Source organism: Syngnathus typhle, linkage group LG15 (genome assembly GCF_033458585.1).
Source record: "Syngnathus typhle isolate RoL2023-S1 ecotype Sweden linkage group LG15, RoL_Styp_1.0, whole genome shotgun sequence".
Taxonomy (NCBI): Eukaryota; Metazoa; Chordata; class Actinopteri; order Syngnathiformes; family Syngnathidae; genus Syngnathus; species Syngnathus typhle.
The window spans coordinates 7,223,783-7,236,374 of record NC_083752.1 but is presented as its reverse complement, the minus strand read 5'-3'; the positions used below and the strand labels follow the sequence as shown (position 1 = coordinate 7,236,374).

Sequence of the window (12,592 nt, the reverse complement as noted above, 5' to 3'; positions counted from 1 at the left end):
GTAAAAAAAAAAAATGGTGCAACAAGCAGTATTGTGCTACTACGTACCTGAGCCGTTTGTGAAATTTTCCGTGATGCTGCTTTCTTCTTCTCAGTCTCCTCCTCCTCTCTGGCTTTGTCTATGGTCCACTCCCAAGCGAGCATTGCTTTGACTGACTCTTTGATGGGCCAGCGGTAGATCTCTTTATCCTGCAAACCGGAGGGTCATCATTGTCAGAGACAATCTATTTTACATTTTACACACTTACCTTTTCTGAGAAGGTCTTGTATGGTCTAAGCATAGGGTGAGATTTTGCATTTTCATCCATGACCTCACCGTAAGACCAATTATTTTGGATCTAGAACACAGAGGCAAATTGTGAGTCAATAGACTGCTCGTTATTACAGAGAGGAAAAAAAACAACCTACCTTTTCAAAGGCCCATTTATCATGGGTATATTCAGCATATCTGTTGATAAAGCCGTCCAATCTTTCGGGGATGATTGTGCTGTTTGAAAAAGAGGATAAATTGAGGTTTAGCTCAATTTTATTGCAATTATATAAAATGTATACTGGGGGAAAAATAAACAACAATCAGCTCACTTTGTAGTCTCCACTGGTTTTGGATCAAAGTTTCCCTCTGCATCCACTGAAGCCTTCTTTTCAGTCTTAGAAGAATAGCTAGCATCTACGTAGTCCGGGGGAATGGCACCAGCGATGGCACAGATGCACGGCATTGAGATTTTGAAAATCTCTGCATCAAATTTCTGTTCATGACGACAAGTCGTTAGTGCTTTTAAGCACATTTGGTTTTTACTTGGCAATGTGGTACCTTGTGTGCGAGGGACTCAAATATGCCCCAAAAAAGCTTGCGGGTCAGGTGCAGTTCTTCCTCTGATGCGACTCCAAAGTTGGCCCAGCCATTAGGGAGGCAATAATACTTCCAGCAACGCTCATAGTGGTTGGTCAACAACTGCAGGACACACACAGATGAGAAAAAAAATTTGCATTTCTGACTAAGCAATCTCAGCAATCACAAAAAATCAAAAGCATGTCAAGAAGATGCGTTGAATTATTTTTCTAACACCCTTAAAATGTCCACTTACTTTGAGTGGCATTTTGGCATACTCATTTAAAATGGGAACATCAAAAACCAGCCGTCGTAGAAGATGCTGAAGCATTGATGGCCGAAGATGCCTGCAGTCAAGGACCAAACAAAAAGCTCAACTGAGAAGAAAAAAATAAAAATGTTTTTTTTTTTAGGAGAGTCTACATACTTGCACAAAGCCATAAGACATTCCTCGATAATATCTCGCTGGGCCTTTGTGAAGGCTCGTCCGCGAGACAGCCGGTAGATTGTGTGCAACATGGAATCAATCATAATGGCTCGGTGATCGCTGCCAGCAAAGAGCGGGGCGCATTTGGTGATGAGAGGCAGCACAGCAGAGCACAGGTAGCGATTCAAAGCTAACGCCATCTCGGTAGTACTGAAGGCAGCCTAGAGGAAACAAAAGCCGACGTTAAATGACATGCTTACCAAAACGCCAAGCAGCACCGTGTTATTAAACATCACCGTGTCGAGAGAGGCGGCGGCCCTCATGTCAGGCAAGAAGCCCACCTCCAAAACGTGGAGCAAGAAATCCTGATTATCAATACCGTACACTCTGTCCAGGAACAGAACCATGGGAGCTTTATGATCTGGCACAAAACTGGCTGACATCTTTGGTTCAACGATGCTGTTGTCTAAACGGGAGAAATGGCGCATTACAAGGACATAGCTGGCAAAACAAAAAATAATTGGTTACCTTTGCCAAAAGAGGGAATCTGAACCGGAAGGCTGATAACTCCAACCAAATCCTCAAGCGGGACCAGAGATCTAAGTATGGCTCGGATTCTCAGAGCCTCACCCTTTCCAGCTTGGATCAGCTGCAGCAGACAAAAATTGGCTTCTTCGAGAAAGGTTTCCCTTGCAACTTGTTTGATAAGTCAATCAAAGAGCTTACATGCATTTCAGGGGCACACCGACCCAACAAGTCGATAAGTGCCGAGTAGAATGACATGACGGCGTTTCCCAGGTGCACCTTATTTTCTTCATGCTGCTCCTCGCCACCAAACCTACAACGGTTTACACCGAAGGTCACGTGCACATTTTATTTTCTTCGTTCAATGTCACCAGTGGTGCTTAGAATCTTACATGGGAAAGCGTCTGTCTTTCTTAACACTGGGTCCATCCCTTGCAGGATCCTCTGATATTTTGATGGCCTCTTCAATGGCAGACAGGAGTCCATTACCACCCTCCCCTCTGAGGGCTGGACCAAAGCATTCAGGTCTACGGATGAGGAGGCGCACCACGACGTTGGCATTCTCCTCCACACTCTCTCCTGGGGAAACCAAATCATTGAAAACACCACATACTGTAAACGAACTAAGGCAAAAATACAAAACAGACCATTTACAAATACGGCAAAACGAAGAAAATCAAGGTATTTCTCTCCACCACATGGATTCCAGCCAATGTCAGGGTAACCCTTGGAGAGGAGTATTGGACAGCTCTGTAGCCCACATCCAGCCAGATACTTTACCACCTGGAAAGACATCACTCCACTCAAGTACTACTTCTTGTATCTTTTTTGAAAGCGTGTGGCCTTTCACCATCTCAAGGTCTTGTTCCTGCAGGGCCAATGCGAGCTCATTGTTGTCAATACAGGAGGCTGCCGCTACATCCAAGGGGGTGGAGCCACGCATTCCTACACAACAGCATATGAGATACGGCTTCATAACACATGACACACAAATCACACACGAATTCAATCACCGAGGCCGATGCCGCTGTTCTGCAGAAGATAGCTGAGATGATCAAACATAGAGCGCTGGTTCTGACGACTGATGCGACAGAAATAGCACAGAAAGCGACAGCAGTTTGTCACCACTCGAGGGAATCTGATCTCCTGCGGACAAGGGAAACAATTTAGGTGCATATTCATGCCTGTGATTGGTTGGAGTATATTTTAAAAAGTACCTTGGAGTCTCCGCCGCCCAGTACATTAACCATGACTTCCATGACAGTTTCATGCATACCCAAAGCTCTCATCAAGTTTGGGTGCTGATAGAAAACTTTGTTGCTCATAATATTCCTATGGAGGAAAATTCATACGTGAATCAAGAAATGAGCATTTGGTATGGTAAGGTGTGAGGGATAAAAATATACCCAATGCTTTGAATCATAAGCCTTTCCTCTTCTGGACCCATCTGGACAATAAGCAGCGAACGTATCTGCCCTAAGCACTCGAGCAGATCCATAGTGTCCTGAATGGAAACTGCATTGATGGTGTAGGCCTTGGGAAGGGCACGCACGAGCTCCCCCAGCCCGTCATACTGTCTGTGGAGGAGGCTGAACATCATACGAACAAGCTCCGGGTTCTGGATAAAGGACTCTTGAGCCCAGTGGATCGTGGAATGTGAAATGAGTTCTTGCAGCGTGCCTAGGACGAAGTGAGCGACACAGTATATTCTTATTTTTAACAATCATGATATCGCTAATAATGACTATTGTTATTATTGTTGTGTGGGAAACATCTGAGGAGGCTCACTTGGTTTTTTATCTTCCTCTGGCTCTGGCTCTTCTTCTACCTTCTTCTGGCGTATCTTCTTTACCCTTTCCAATAAACGGAGCAGTCGTCCACGCACTGAATAATCCACGACTTCTTCTTGTTCCTCTTCCTCAATATGAACACCTGATATAGAAACATACGCAAAGGCCGGCTCACTTAGATGGTTGAGAGTCTGAGGGTGTGCTGGATAGTGCTGAACTAACCGCAATGTCCCAACAAAACATTGTGAAATGCTTGCAAAGCCTCGCGGACTTCATCTGGAACTGGGCAATCTTCATCTTCAGCACAATTCTTGAAGTTCATGAGCATGTTGACCTAGGAGGTGCATAGCAAAGACAGACGCAATGATGTTGTTTATGTGAAGGACCAAACTCCAGAATACTCCGAGTACCTGCTCTTGTGGTGGCGAGCGGAATTCACGGGTCTTGCGTGCCGTCTCAGCTGCACTCATGGTGAAGGCCAACATGAGTTCATTGTACCGCTGCCTCTGGTTGGACTGGATCTGGCTCACGAGCTTGTCTGAAAATGCAATGATGGCTTCTACCCTGTGTCGAAGTTCGCAATCGCAGAAATATTGCAGGAGAGTGCACATCTGAAGAAGGGAGAAGTTGATATTAGTTCTTAAATGAAGTTGGTGTATCACATTCATGAAAGCTACCTGTAATTTGACAGATTCTGGTAGCTTCATCTGGAACAGCCCTTGCTCTAAATGCTCCGCTTTAGCCTCACCGCCGGCTTCACAAGACTTGATCTCTTTCTCTGTTTCTTCTGCTCCTTTCTCTCCATTTACTGGCTCAGTCTTATCAGCTATTTCTTCACGTGGCATGATGGATTCGACCAGCTCCAGTTCTTCTTCCTCCTCTTCTTCTCCGAGGCCGTCATCATCAAACTCCTCCTCCTCCTCCTCTTCTTCTTCCAAGACATCTTGCTGCTCTTCATCTTTCTCCACTTGAACGTTCTGTACTTTAGGTTCCTTCTCTTCCTTCACTTTAACAAGTTCCTCAACAGGCTCCTCCGGCTTCTTGCCACTGAAGACCGTCGGCTCGATCATCTTCAGGATATGGGTGACGTCTTCATCGTCAAACACGCCCATAATGAGGAGGGTACTGATGAGCTTCAGGATTGGAACAAAGTGGAACTCAACACTGCCCCCTACGGGGTCTCTCATAGCTTGCCCTCCATCTTGCACAGCCTCAATGAGCATGGTTAGTGCTTTGGTCTTAAGCACCTGCAAGGGAACTGCAGGACTCAGCGTGTAGATGTCTGGATCCGTTCCAACAAACCCAGTGGATGAAAAATGGAGTTTGGGCCGTAGGCACGTGGTCAATCCAACACCGGGTAAAGCGTGTGACTTGTCAGAGTACAAGGTGATACTGCGTGTTTCATCTGACATGGGAACTATGAATTCCTTGTTGGTTCCCAGCCGGTTCCTCTTTGCAGACTCGAGGTGCATGCTGATGAGAAGGTCATAGAAGCCGCTTCTCATTGGTCCAGGTAGGTAAGTGTTCTCTATGGCGTAGAAGAGTTGGGATTCATCCACATGGCTGCACAGAGCATGAGCCACGCGGTTGTTCCCGAGGGCACACACTGAGCCGTACAACTTCAGAGTGTGGTAGTGGAACTTGAGCAAGTCCATGCGTTCCGACAGCTCCAGGATGTCAATGCACCTAGAGAATAATTTAATAGAAACTAATTTTGAGCAGTTTTATTAAGATTTCCTCTACATGGAGCAAAATGACACTGACCTGTTTTCTTCTGGAATATGGAGGGCCATCATGGTGAGTGGCTCCTGACACTGAACAAGCCAGCCCAGTCTCTCGCTAATGCGTCCTGTCTCTGGAGACAGGAAGTGGTTGGGCATGCGGCTCCAGATGACTGGGGTGAGCATTTGGACATCCAGTCTGGGCGGGCACTGGGGCACCGGGTTCTTGCGTTCACTCCGAAACATGGCGGCCGAGATGGGCATAATGTTCTGTTGAAAAAATAATGCATTAGAGAGAAAATAAAACGAGGGTAGTTTTACGACTTTAAAGCTGACCTTAAGTTTGCCAAGCTCAATTTGGATCATATTCTGACTAGAAGGTGAGACAAAGACTGCTGGGAATAGTTTCGTGTTGGGTTCCACCTGAAACACATGACACTGTTAAAATAATATCTTTCCACAGAAAAGCACAATTGACTGAATGTTCCTGAACCTGGTAGAAGGTGTTGATTTCTTTCCCATTAGCAGTAAAGGTCATGAGTCCCGTGTCCAAATCAATCAGGCAGCCAATCACAAAGTCTTCCTGGCTGACTCGGGTTTGTTGGGAGCTGCTGAACTCGCCTCCCCACACCATGTAGCAGTTACTTCGTTTGATACTATGGTGAGAACATTGAAAGAGATGAAGACTAGCAAGTGAACGTTGTCATGCTTGTGACATACCTATCATGGATGTTGCCTTTATCATCACCCACAGTGACCGTTACGTTCCTGACTTTGTTGAGATCAAAATGAGGATCATATTGGTGATAGTCAGGCGTGATCCAACCCACCCACACACAACTTGGTTCCTGGCCCGCAAACACTCGCACGGAATAGTAGTACTAATGAAGAAAGGAGTTTCAAGTCAATTATTGGCAGGATCTCTTGAAAATTGGCAATGGATTGTGAAAAGGATTTCATACTGTGGTGGTGTTGAGGATGATGTCCATGTCATCCCTGTCATCTGGCACTACGTCTTCCACTAAGCGGGGCATGGTGGGAACAACAGGTGGTGGGGTTATTAATGCAGCCTTCTTGGCCTTGAAAAGGAATCTGTCAGAAATAACAAGTGTGATTACGATAGAGGACAAGTTGGAACATCCCTAAAAAAAAAACAGCCATAAGAGAACACAAACCCCTTTTTCTTGCTCTTCTCAGTTGAGGCGTCCTTTTCATTCTCGCCATTTTTAATGCCAGGTATCTCCTTAGGCACTGAGGGTTCTTTCTTCTCTTCCTCTTGCTCTTTACGGCTGGCTGACTTCTTGAGTATTTCAAAGTCAGAATCCGGGTCCACCTCTACCACCTCGTCTTCAGGGATGGTGAGGGTGCGAGTAAGGAGGGTGGTCCCTGCGGGGACTTTGAAAGTCTCGTGGAATTCCACAGGCATGCTGAGCCTTAAGAACAGCAAATCTGTGTTGGCGTTCTGGGATCCAAATGTCTTGTGGGTCACCTTGAGACAAGGAGCAGTTTCTACTGTGCCATCACCACGACACACCTAGAATGCAGACAATGACAATAAATAACCATGCGAATATTTATGATAGGAAAACGAAGGCTGAGAAAAGACCTCAATGTGAGGATGATCAGTTGGGACAGGAATGTACTGAGGGAGGCTCTTGCTAAACCACATGGTGATGTCTCTTTTCATGTTGATAGCGAAAGGTTCGAATCCCTCCTGCAGTCCACAGATGGTAAAGTAGCGGAGGCTGCTGACGTTCTGACCCAAGTTGATCCGGCCCACCTGGGACAAGCCAAGACTGCATACAGGTATGAAGCCTATGGATGTTCCACAGAAAATGTGTCAATTAAATGGAAGCTAAGGTATAGTGAGGAATGAATGTGATAGTATGTTTGGTTTGTCGGAGTGATCTGTTATTCTGCTTACCTTCTCCGATGTCAATATCCTTAAAGGCCATCTCTGAGCCCGAGTCGCTGATCAACATCTCTCCATTGAGTGTGAACATGATGTTCATCTCGGTGAGATCAATCATGCAACCCACCACGTCGCCAGATTGCCACTGTCGGCCAAATGACTCATTTCCCACGTGCCATCGTTGGGCCTGAAAATGAAACAGTTTATGTAGCTAATCACTCACTACCGCTTGGGAAGAATTCCTCGCTCCCACCTTGAAGCCATTGAAGACGTAAGCCAACTCATCTGCTCCGAGTTCGGTGTCGGCTCGAACGCTGGGTCGGGCCCATCCCACCCTCATTTCTCCGACCGTCACAGCCTCAAATTCAAAGTACCACTTGCCCTGTGTAACCCCGTAAGACTTCTCTGCTCTGAACACTCTGATCTTATCTCCACGAGTGCTGCCTGCTCCAGGCCCACCTGCATGAACAGAATTCAAGAACCTTTCAACAAAACCTGGAAATCATCTTCTTTCCCATTCTCGTTCAGACTTAATATACAAACATACTGCACTCTTGGTCAGGTGGTTCAATGTTGTATCCATATCCGATTAGGGTTCGAACTGCGGCGCAAACCGTATCTCGGTTGGTCTTTTTGGTCTTTTCATCCAATAAATTGTAAGGGACCAAACGGGGATTGCGTTTGTTCACGATATCCTGTTCAGGAAAACAATCGGAGTCACAAAGTTGTTTTATGTTTACATTCTAAAAATAGATGCCATATAAAAACTATGTTCTGGCTGCTAAAAATTACCTGCACAATACTATAAGTCCAGCCTTGGCGAACGCGGTCTCTGGCCCACACGTTGTGTCCGTTTTCTGCTAGTCTCTCCACCAGTGTGTTTTGATTAGGAGTCAGCTTGACATGGTTGAGGTCCAGAGGAGCCGGTTTATATCCATTGCTCTGCATGTAACTAAGGAAAAATGTTGTCATTTAAAGACAGTCATGAAAAGCTTATTTGGGAGAACTAGAATCATTCACAAAAGACCAGCTCACGTCTTTGGAAGCTTGGTCCTTTTCAGATTTTCCTCTGCTTTCTCATCGCCCATTCCTACATGACACCCCAATGCCAGCAAAGTCCTTTGAAAAGAATTGTACGTGGAGTTTGAGATTTTTTCATGATTATTACTCAACTAAATCCCTGACTTACTTTAGAGTCTCTCCTGACATTGCTAAATTGTAATTTTTCTCTGGGTCAGGAAGACTCTGGAAATCAACCAGGCATGGGTGGAGCTTCTTGTTGTCATCGCGAAACTTGATTGATCCATTGAAATGATAGCAGAAGGGTCATTAGAAGAGGTGCTCCATAAATAAATATTTTTATATGACTTCAAGTACAGGAACTCACTGATCCATAGGTCCACCCTTGCTCAATGCGAGTCACAGCCCACAACTCGTGACTATTCTCTGCTAGCTTCTCACGAATACGTTCCAAATGGGGAGGAAGTACAATCTGGAAAGATTTGCAAAGCACATGCAAGTGAAATTCTCATCAAGTTTTCATGTTCGCTTCAGGAGCGTGGCAGAAGATGAAGATTAATAAAAACAGCCTTTACCTGTATAGTGTCCACAGGACAAGGAGTGAAAGCTGTGTGGGACAGCGACTGTGTTGGACCCAACAGGTTACGCACACCATCAAAGTCGTGCTTGTACTCCTTAATGTGCTCAATCCGCAAACGATCCCTGGGCAGCACGGCCTCATAACAAGGAGCGTAGCCCGGTGGTGGGAGGAACTTAAAATCACCATGACGACCTCCAAGAAGAAATCGGAACCTTGCAATTTGGTAAAAACATTTTAGTCTTGTAAGAGAACAACAACTTGTCAGATAGTGTCCAGTACTTGACGCCTGCGGAGAAGCTAACAACAGGGAAGAAGAGGCCGTCCAGATTGAAGTTCTCAAACATGCCCTGGACAGGATGACCATTGATTCGGAAGGAAATACTGGGTACGGTCAGGTCCAAACAGCAGCTGATTACATCTTCTGCGGCTAGAATGTGCTGATTGGGTGTGGCAACATGACGCGGAACACGTCCTGACAACAAAAAAGGATTTAAACATGTGTGCAACTGTCACAAGTGACAATACTATATTTACTCTACCTGACCAAAGATGAAGTCCATCAAAACCATATGAGTAGAGATCATCCCCAACACCGTTGGCCCCCCAGCCCTCCCCTCCACCAGGGTATGGACTAAACCCCTCGGTCAGGGCCCATCCCACACGTAGGTGATACGGCTGAGCTGTGAGGAAGGGTTCCACGTGGTCCACCATCACCTCAAAGTACCATTTTTTATACTGTGTGGACCCTTCGCATGTTCCAAGGAAAATGTTGGGTCTCATGCTGGAAGAAGGTCACAAAACAAGTAACAGATTTAATCTTCACATTCATTTGACTGATAATTGGGCTTATAAAATGACCTACCTGGTGACATAATTAATAATGTTGGTTTGAAGTAAAAGGTCACGACCGGGGAGCAGATTCTCTGTTATTAAATTCTGGTTTGACCTCACGGCCACACCGTTGCACACACATAGAGAGCAGAGCACATCCAAGACCTTGATAACGGAAAGACAAGAAGAATGTTCTGGTGCCGCCTTGCATCTTGATACCACCTATACAGCACATGTTTTTTTCCAACACGCTTAACACCTAACCTTACATGCTACAGACCTTGTGATTGCGTCCGTGTTTGTCCAGCAAAGAGATGATGGACTTGATGTGATTTTCCTGGATTATGTTCAACACCTCCGGGCTCTCAATCAGAACACAATACAACACCTCCAGGATTCCTATAATAATAAAAGTTTTAACAATGACACTATAGGCAAAGATTAATACTAATACTAAAAATAAAATAAATAAATAACAATAAAAAAAATGATTAAAAAATAGACAAATAAATAAATAGAAATGAAAAGAAAAAAGAAAAACCAAAAGAAAAATACATTAAAGTGTTTTTCAATTACCTGAAGACGCCTCCAAACGATCCAATTTACTGACCAGCCAGTCGAGGTTATCGCAAAACAGCGCACAGTTTGAACGATTTCCTCGGATGAGAGATGCTTTGGAAAGAAAAAACATTGCTAACGTACCACAAAGGTAAAGAGAGGATGTACAAAGGCAGGCAACTGCCCAGAAGGTCATACCTAGCAACTCATACAGTAAATTTACTATCTCCTTCCATGACTCTGCAGCTTCTTCTCCAGCATATTCCGAGAAGTGAGCAGCTGTGTTGTAGACATTCAACCTATCAACGCAGTCCAGAACGAGCGTGATCATACCCTGTCAAGAACAACAACAACTGAATTAGAAGAGGTCTTGACTTAAGCAGTCAAAGACGAAGAAGACAAACCTCCTCTTGAAATAGGTTTTGTCTGTTCTTGAGGGAACGAAGCTTGAACTGTTTATCCTCATGCTCCAGCTCTTCTTCCGGTGGGCGGAAGTAAAAGATCAAGTCTTGAAGTGAAAGCACCACCGTGTCCATTGGCAGATGAGGCGGGTTTGCCGATTTATTCTTCCCATTCAATGCATCGAGACCTCTGGGGTTATTTGGAGAACAGAGAGAGATTACACATAACCAAAAGATGGACATCTTAGAGAAGGGCGTGTGAAATGCTACTTGATGAATTGATTGAAGAGGCCTGTGGTGCTGTAAATCATTCTAGCAGCTTGAGACTCTTCGGTTTGAGAACGTGCGACTGTCAGGGCGTCATCCATGTGACCTTCTTTATGGAGGATGGCCTATGAATTGAAAAATAAAATGCAATCTTCCGATGATATATATTCAAACAGACATATTGTGCAATGTGGAATACCTTTCTCTTCAGGGGACCCAAACGGGCAGATTTAGCATCAACAGCTGCGTATGTGAGCCAGAGACCAGAAGAGGCATGTTGCACAAAGCACATGGACTCTCCATACTTAATCTCTGGAATGCCCATTCCTTCCACATCCCGCTTCTGCGCCACTTCGATTTTTTCCTGTGGTTCACATATAGAGTGATCTCCTCATCGAAGTCACAAGGAATTCACTTTTTTCCTCCAACCATTTTCACTTACTTTGGAAATTCTGAAGCAGAAGGCTGCCATTTTTGAGATGGCCTTCTCAGGGTCTACCAATAGAAGGCCCTTTTCCTCATCCAGGAGAAGGTACCTTCCTGTTGTGATGTGACGAATTCTGAATGACTGGCCCCATTTAATATGACCCCCACTCCACCTAAAGTTCCAAAAAGCACATGAAAAGACAAATTGTGAAGTCACTCAATGTGCAAGCTTGCAATTTTCAGGAGACTCACGCGATACGAAGTGGCTCGAGTCGCCACAAAGAACGAGCATGACTGCATACAGCTCCTCCTTCATAGTGAGCAACTCTTTAAAAAGACAAACAAAACCATATCAGGCATTTTATGTCCGGATAGAAATTCACTTTAAGAATTTTTGCTCACCTGCGCTGGTCATCTCCTTGGTCAGCCGCTGGGATTGCCAAACACTCATCCATGTGACCGTGGAAAAGCCTGAGCACGTACCCACCGGTCAGAAAACCTGCAGAAGAAGAGTCACGCAGCTGAAGGAGAGCAAGTAGGTTTTTAGATTAAAAAAAAAAAAAAAAGCTAAGTGGACCTTCAGCGAGTTCACAACCCGACATCACAGGTGTCATCGTCCACAAGGTTTGCATGAAGGAAGCATCGACCATCAAGTCACCGCTGGCATAGGACAGATGCTGCAAAGAGGTGTCAGTTAGGAATCGGCAACTGTCGACAAAGTAAAAGAGCAAGTAGATGTAATTTGCATTTACCAGATAGCGCTCTGAAGAAACACTGACTAGAATGAGGTCATCTCCCACTCGGACCTTCTCGCCTTCTGATCTTTGCTTGGAGGCCGGATGGATGGTCCACCAGCAGGCCTCTCCTGTCACATCACAATAAATAGATAGGTTGCTTCAAGACCTAAAATGAAGACTACACCCACCTGTGGAGTCCTCCTGCAAGCCCACATCAAACGCCAGCTTGTCTGTGAGAGAGCGTGAGGTCGTCAAGCAGCTCAAGTACTTTGAAAAAAGAAGAAGACGTGAATTAAAAATGGAGACTGACAGACAGAAAGTGAGAAAAGGCAACAAGCTCATTTTGAAGCATTAGTCGAGATGTGCTCACCATGCTGGAGTGAGTGTGCTTCAAGAGGATGGCATGTCCGTACAGCAGAGTTCGATGACCTCCACCTTGTGACGACTTGGGGAAAAAATTGCAACCTCTTTAACCCAAGCAGAGAAGATGAGAGGAATATTGTAACTTAACTTACCCATTTATCCAAATCAACAGCCTATGGGTGGGGAAATACAAAAATGAAATGAAA

General features: G+C 45.1%; 1 protein-coding gene across 5 annotated transcripts in view; it reads right to left on the bottom strand.

Annotated features, from left to right (window-relative positions):
- The window catches only part of LOC133167809 (ryanodine receptor 1-like), a 33,501-nt gene that overhangs the window by 18,603 nt on the left and 2,306 nt on the right, over window positions 1-12,592 (bottom strand). For all 5 annotated transcript variants that reach the window (XM_061298767.1, XM_061298769.1, XM_061298768.1 and 2 more), the window contains exons 4-55: window positions 12,539-12,559; window positions 12,394-12,468; window positions 12,212-12,290; window positions 12,039-12,151; window positions 11,864-11,963; window positions 11,689-11,785; window positions 11,539-11,613; window positions 11,303-11,459; window positions 11,060-11,224; window positions 10,864-10,985; window positions 10,597-10,783; window positions 10,391-10,526; window positions 10,211-10,306; window positions 9,915-10,033; window positions 9,666-9,799; window positions 9,343-9,584; window positions 9,083-9,275; window positions 8,799-9,015; window positions 8,591-8,695; window positions 8,393-8,496; window positions 8,239-8,322; window positions 7,996-8,155; window positions 7,751-7,898; window positions 7,457-7,662; window positions 7,216-7,390; window positions 6,898-7,106; window positions 6,467-6,825; window positions 6,254-6,383; window positions 6,012-6,172; window positions 5,785-5,947; window positions 5,628-5,714; window positions 5,335-5,561; window positions 4,248-5,256; window positions 3,981-4,181; window positions 3,793-3,904; window positions 3,569-3,712; window positions 3,187-3,460; window positions 2,998-3,112; window positions 2,794-2,926; window positions 2,631-2,725; window positions 2,428-2,563; window positions 2,173-2,359; window positions 1,982-2,093; window positions 1,784-1,904; window positions 1,552-1,721; window positions 1,256-1,476; window positions 1,085-1,175; window positions 811-951; window positions 582-745; window positions 408-486; window positions 248-337; window positions 48-188 (exon numbers count right to left, since the gene is read on the bottom strand). In XM_061298767.1, coding sequence (XP_061154751.1) covers window positions 48-188; window positions 248-337; window positions 408-486; window positions 582-745; window positions 811-951; window positions 1,085-1,175; window positions 1,256-1,476; window positions 1,552-1,721; window positions 1,784-1,904; window positions 1,982-2,093; window positions 2,173-2,359; window positions 2,428-2,563; window positions 2,631-2,725; window positions 2,794-2,926; window positions 2,998-3,112; window positions 3,187-3,460; window positions 3,569-3,712; window positions 3,793-3,904; window positions 3,981-4,181; window positions 4,248-5,256; window positions 5,335-5,561; window positions 5,628-5,714; window positions 5,785-5,947; window positions 6,012-6,172; window positions 6,254-6,383; window positions 6,467-6,825; window positions 6,898-7,106; window positions 7,216-7,390; window positions 7,457-7,662; window positions 7,751-7,898; window positions 7,996-8,155; window positions 8,239-8,322; window positions 8,393-8,496; window positions 8,591-8,695; window positions 8,799-9,015; window positions 9,083-9,275; window positions 9,343-9,584; window positions 9,666-9,799; window positions 9,915-10,033; window positions 10,211-10,306; window positions 10,391-10,526; window positions 10,597-10,783; window positions 10,864-10,985; window positions 11,060-11,224; window positions 11,303-11,459; window positions 11,539-11,613; window positions 11,689-11,785; window positions 11,864-11,963; window positions 12,039-12,151; window positions 12,212-12,290; window positions 12,394-12,468; window positions 12,539-12,559 — 8,382 coding nt within the window. The remainder of the gene's footprint in view (window positions 1-47; window positions 189-247; window positions 338-407; window positions 487-581; window positions 746-810; window positions 952-1,084; window positions 1,176-1,255; window positions 1,477-1,551; window positions 1,722-1,783; window positions 1,905-1,981; window positions 2,094-2,172; window positions 2,360-2,427; window positions 2,564-2,630; window positions 2,726-2,793; window positions 2,927-2,997; window positions 3,113-3,186; window positions 3,461-3,568; window positions 3,713-3,792; window positions 3,905-3,980; window positions 4,182-4,247; window positions 5,257-5,334; window positions 5,562-5,627; window positions 5,715-5,784; window positions 5,948-6,011; window positions 6,173-6,253; window positions 6,384-6,466; window positions 6,826-6,897; window positions 7,107-7,215; window positions 7,391-7,456; window positions 7,663-7,750; window positions 7,899-7,995; window positions 8,156-8,238; window positions 8,323-8,392; window positions 8,497-8,590; window positions 8,696-8,798; window positions 9,016-9,082; window positions 9,276-9,342; window positions 9,585-9,665; window positions 9,800-9,914; window positions 10,034-10,210; window positions 10,307-10,390; window positions 10,527-10,596; window positions 10,784-10,863; window positions 10,986-11,059; window positions 11,225-11,302; window positions 11,460-11,538; window positions 11,614-11,688; window positions 11,786-11,863; window positions 11,964-12,038; window positions 12,152-12,211; window positions 12,291-12,393; window positions 12,469-12,538; window positions 12,560-12,592) is intronic.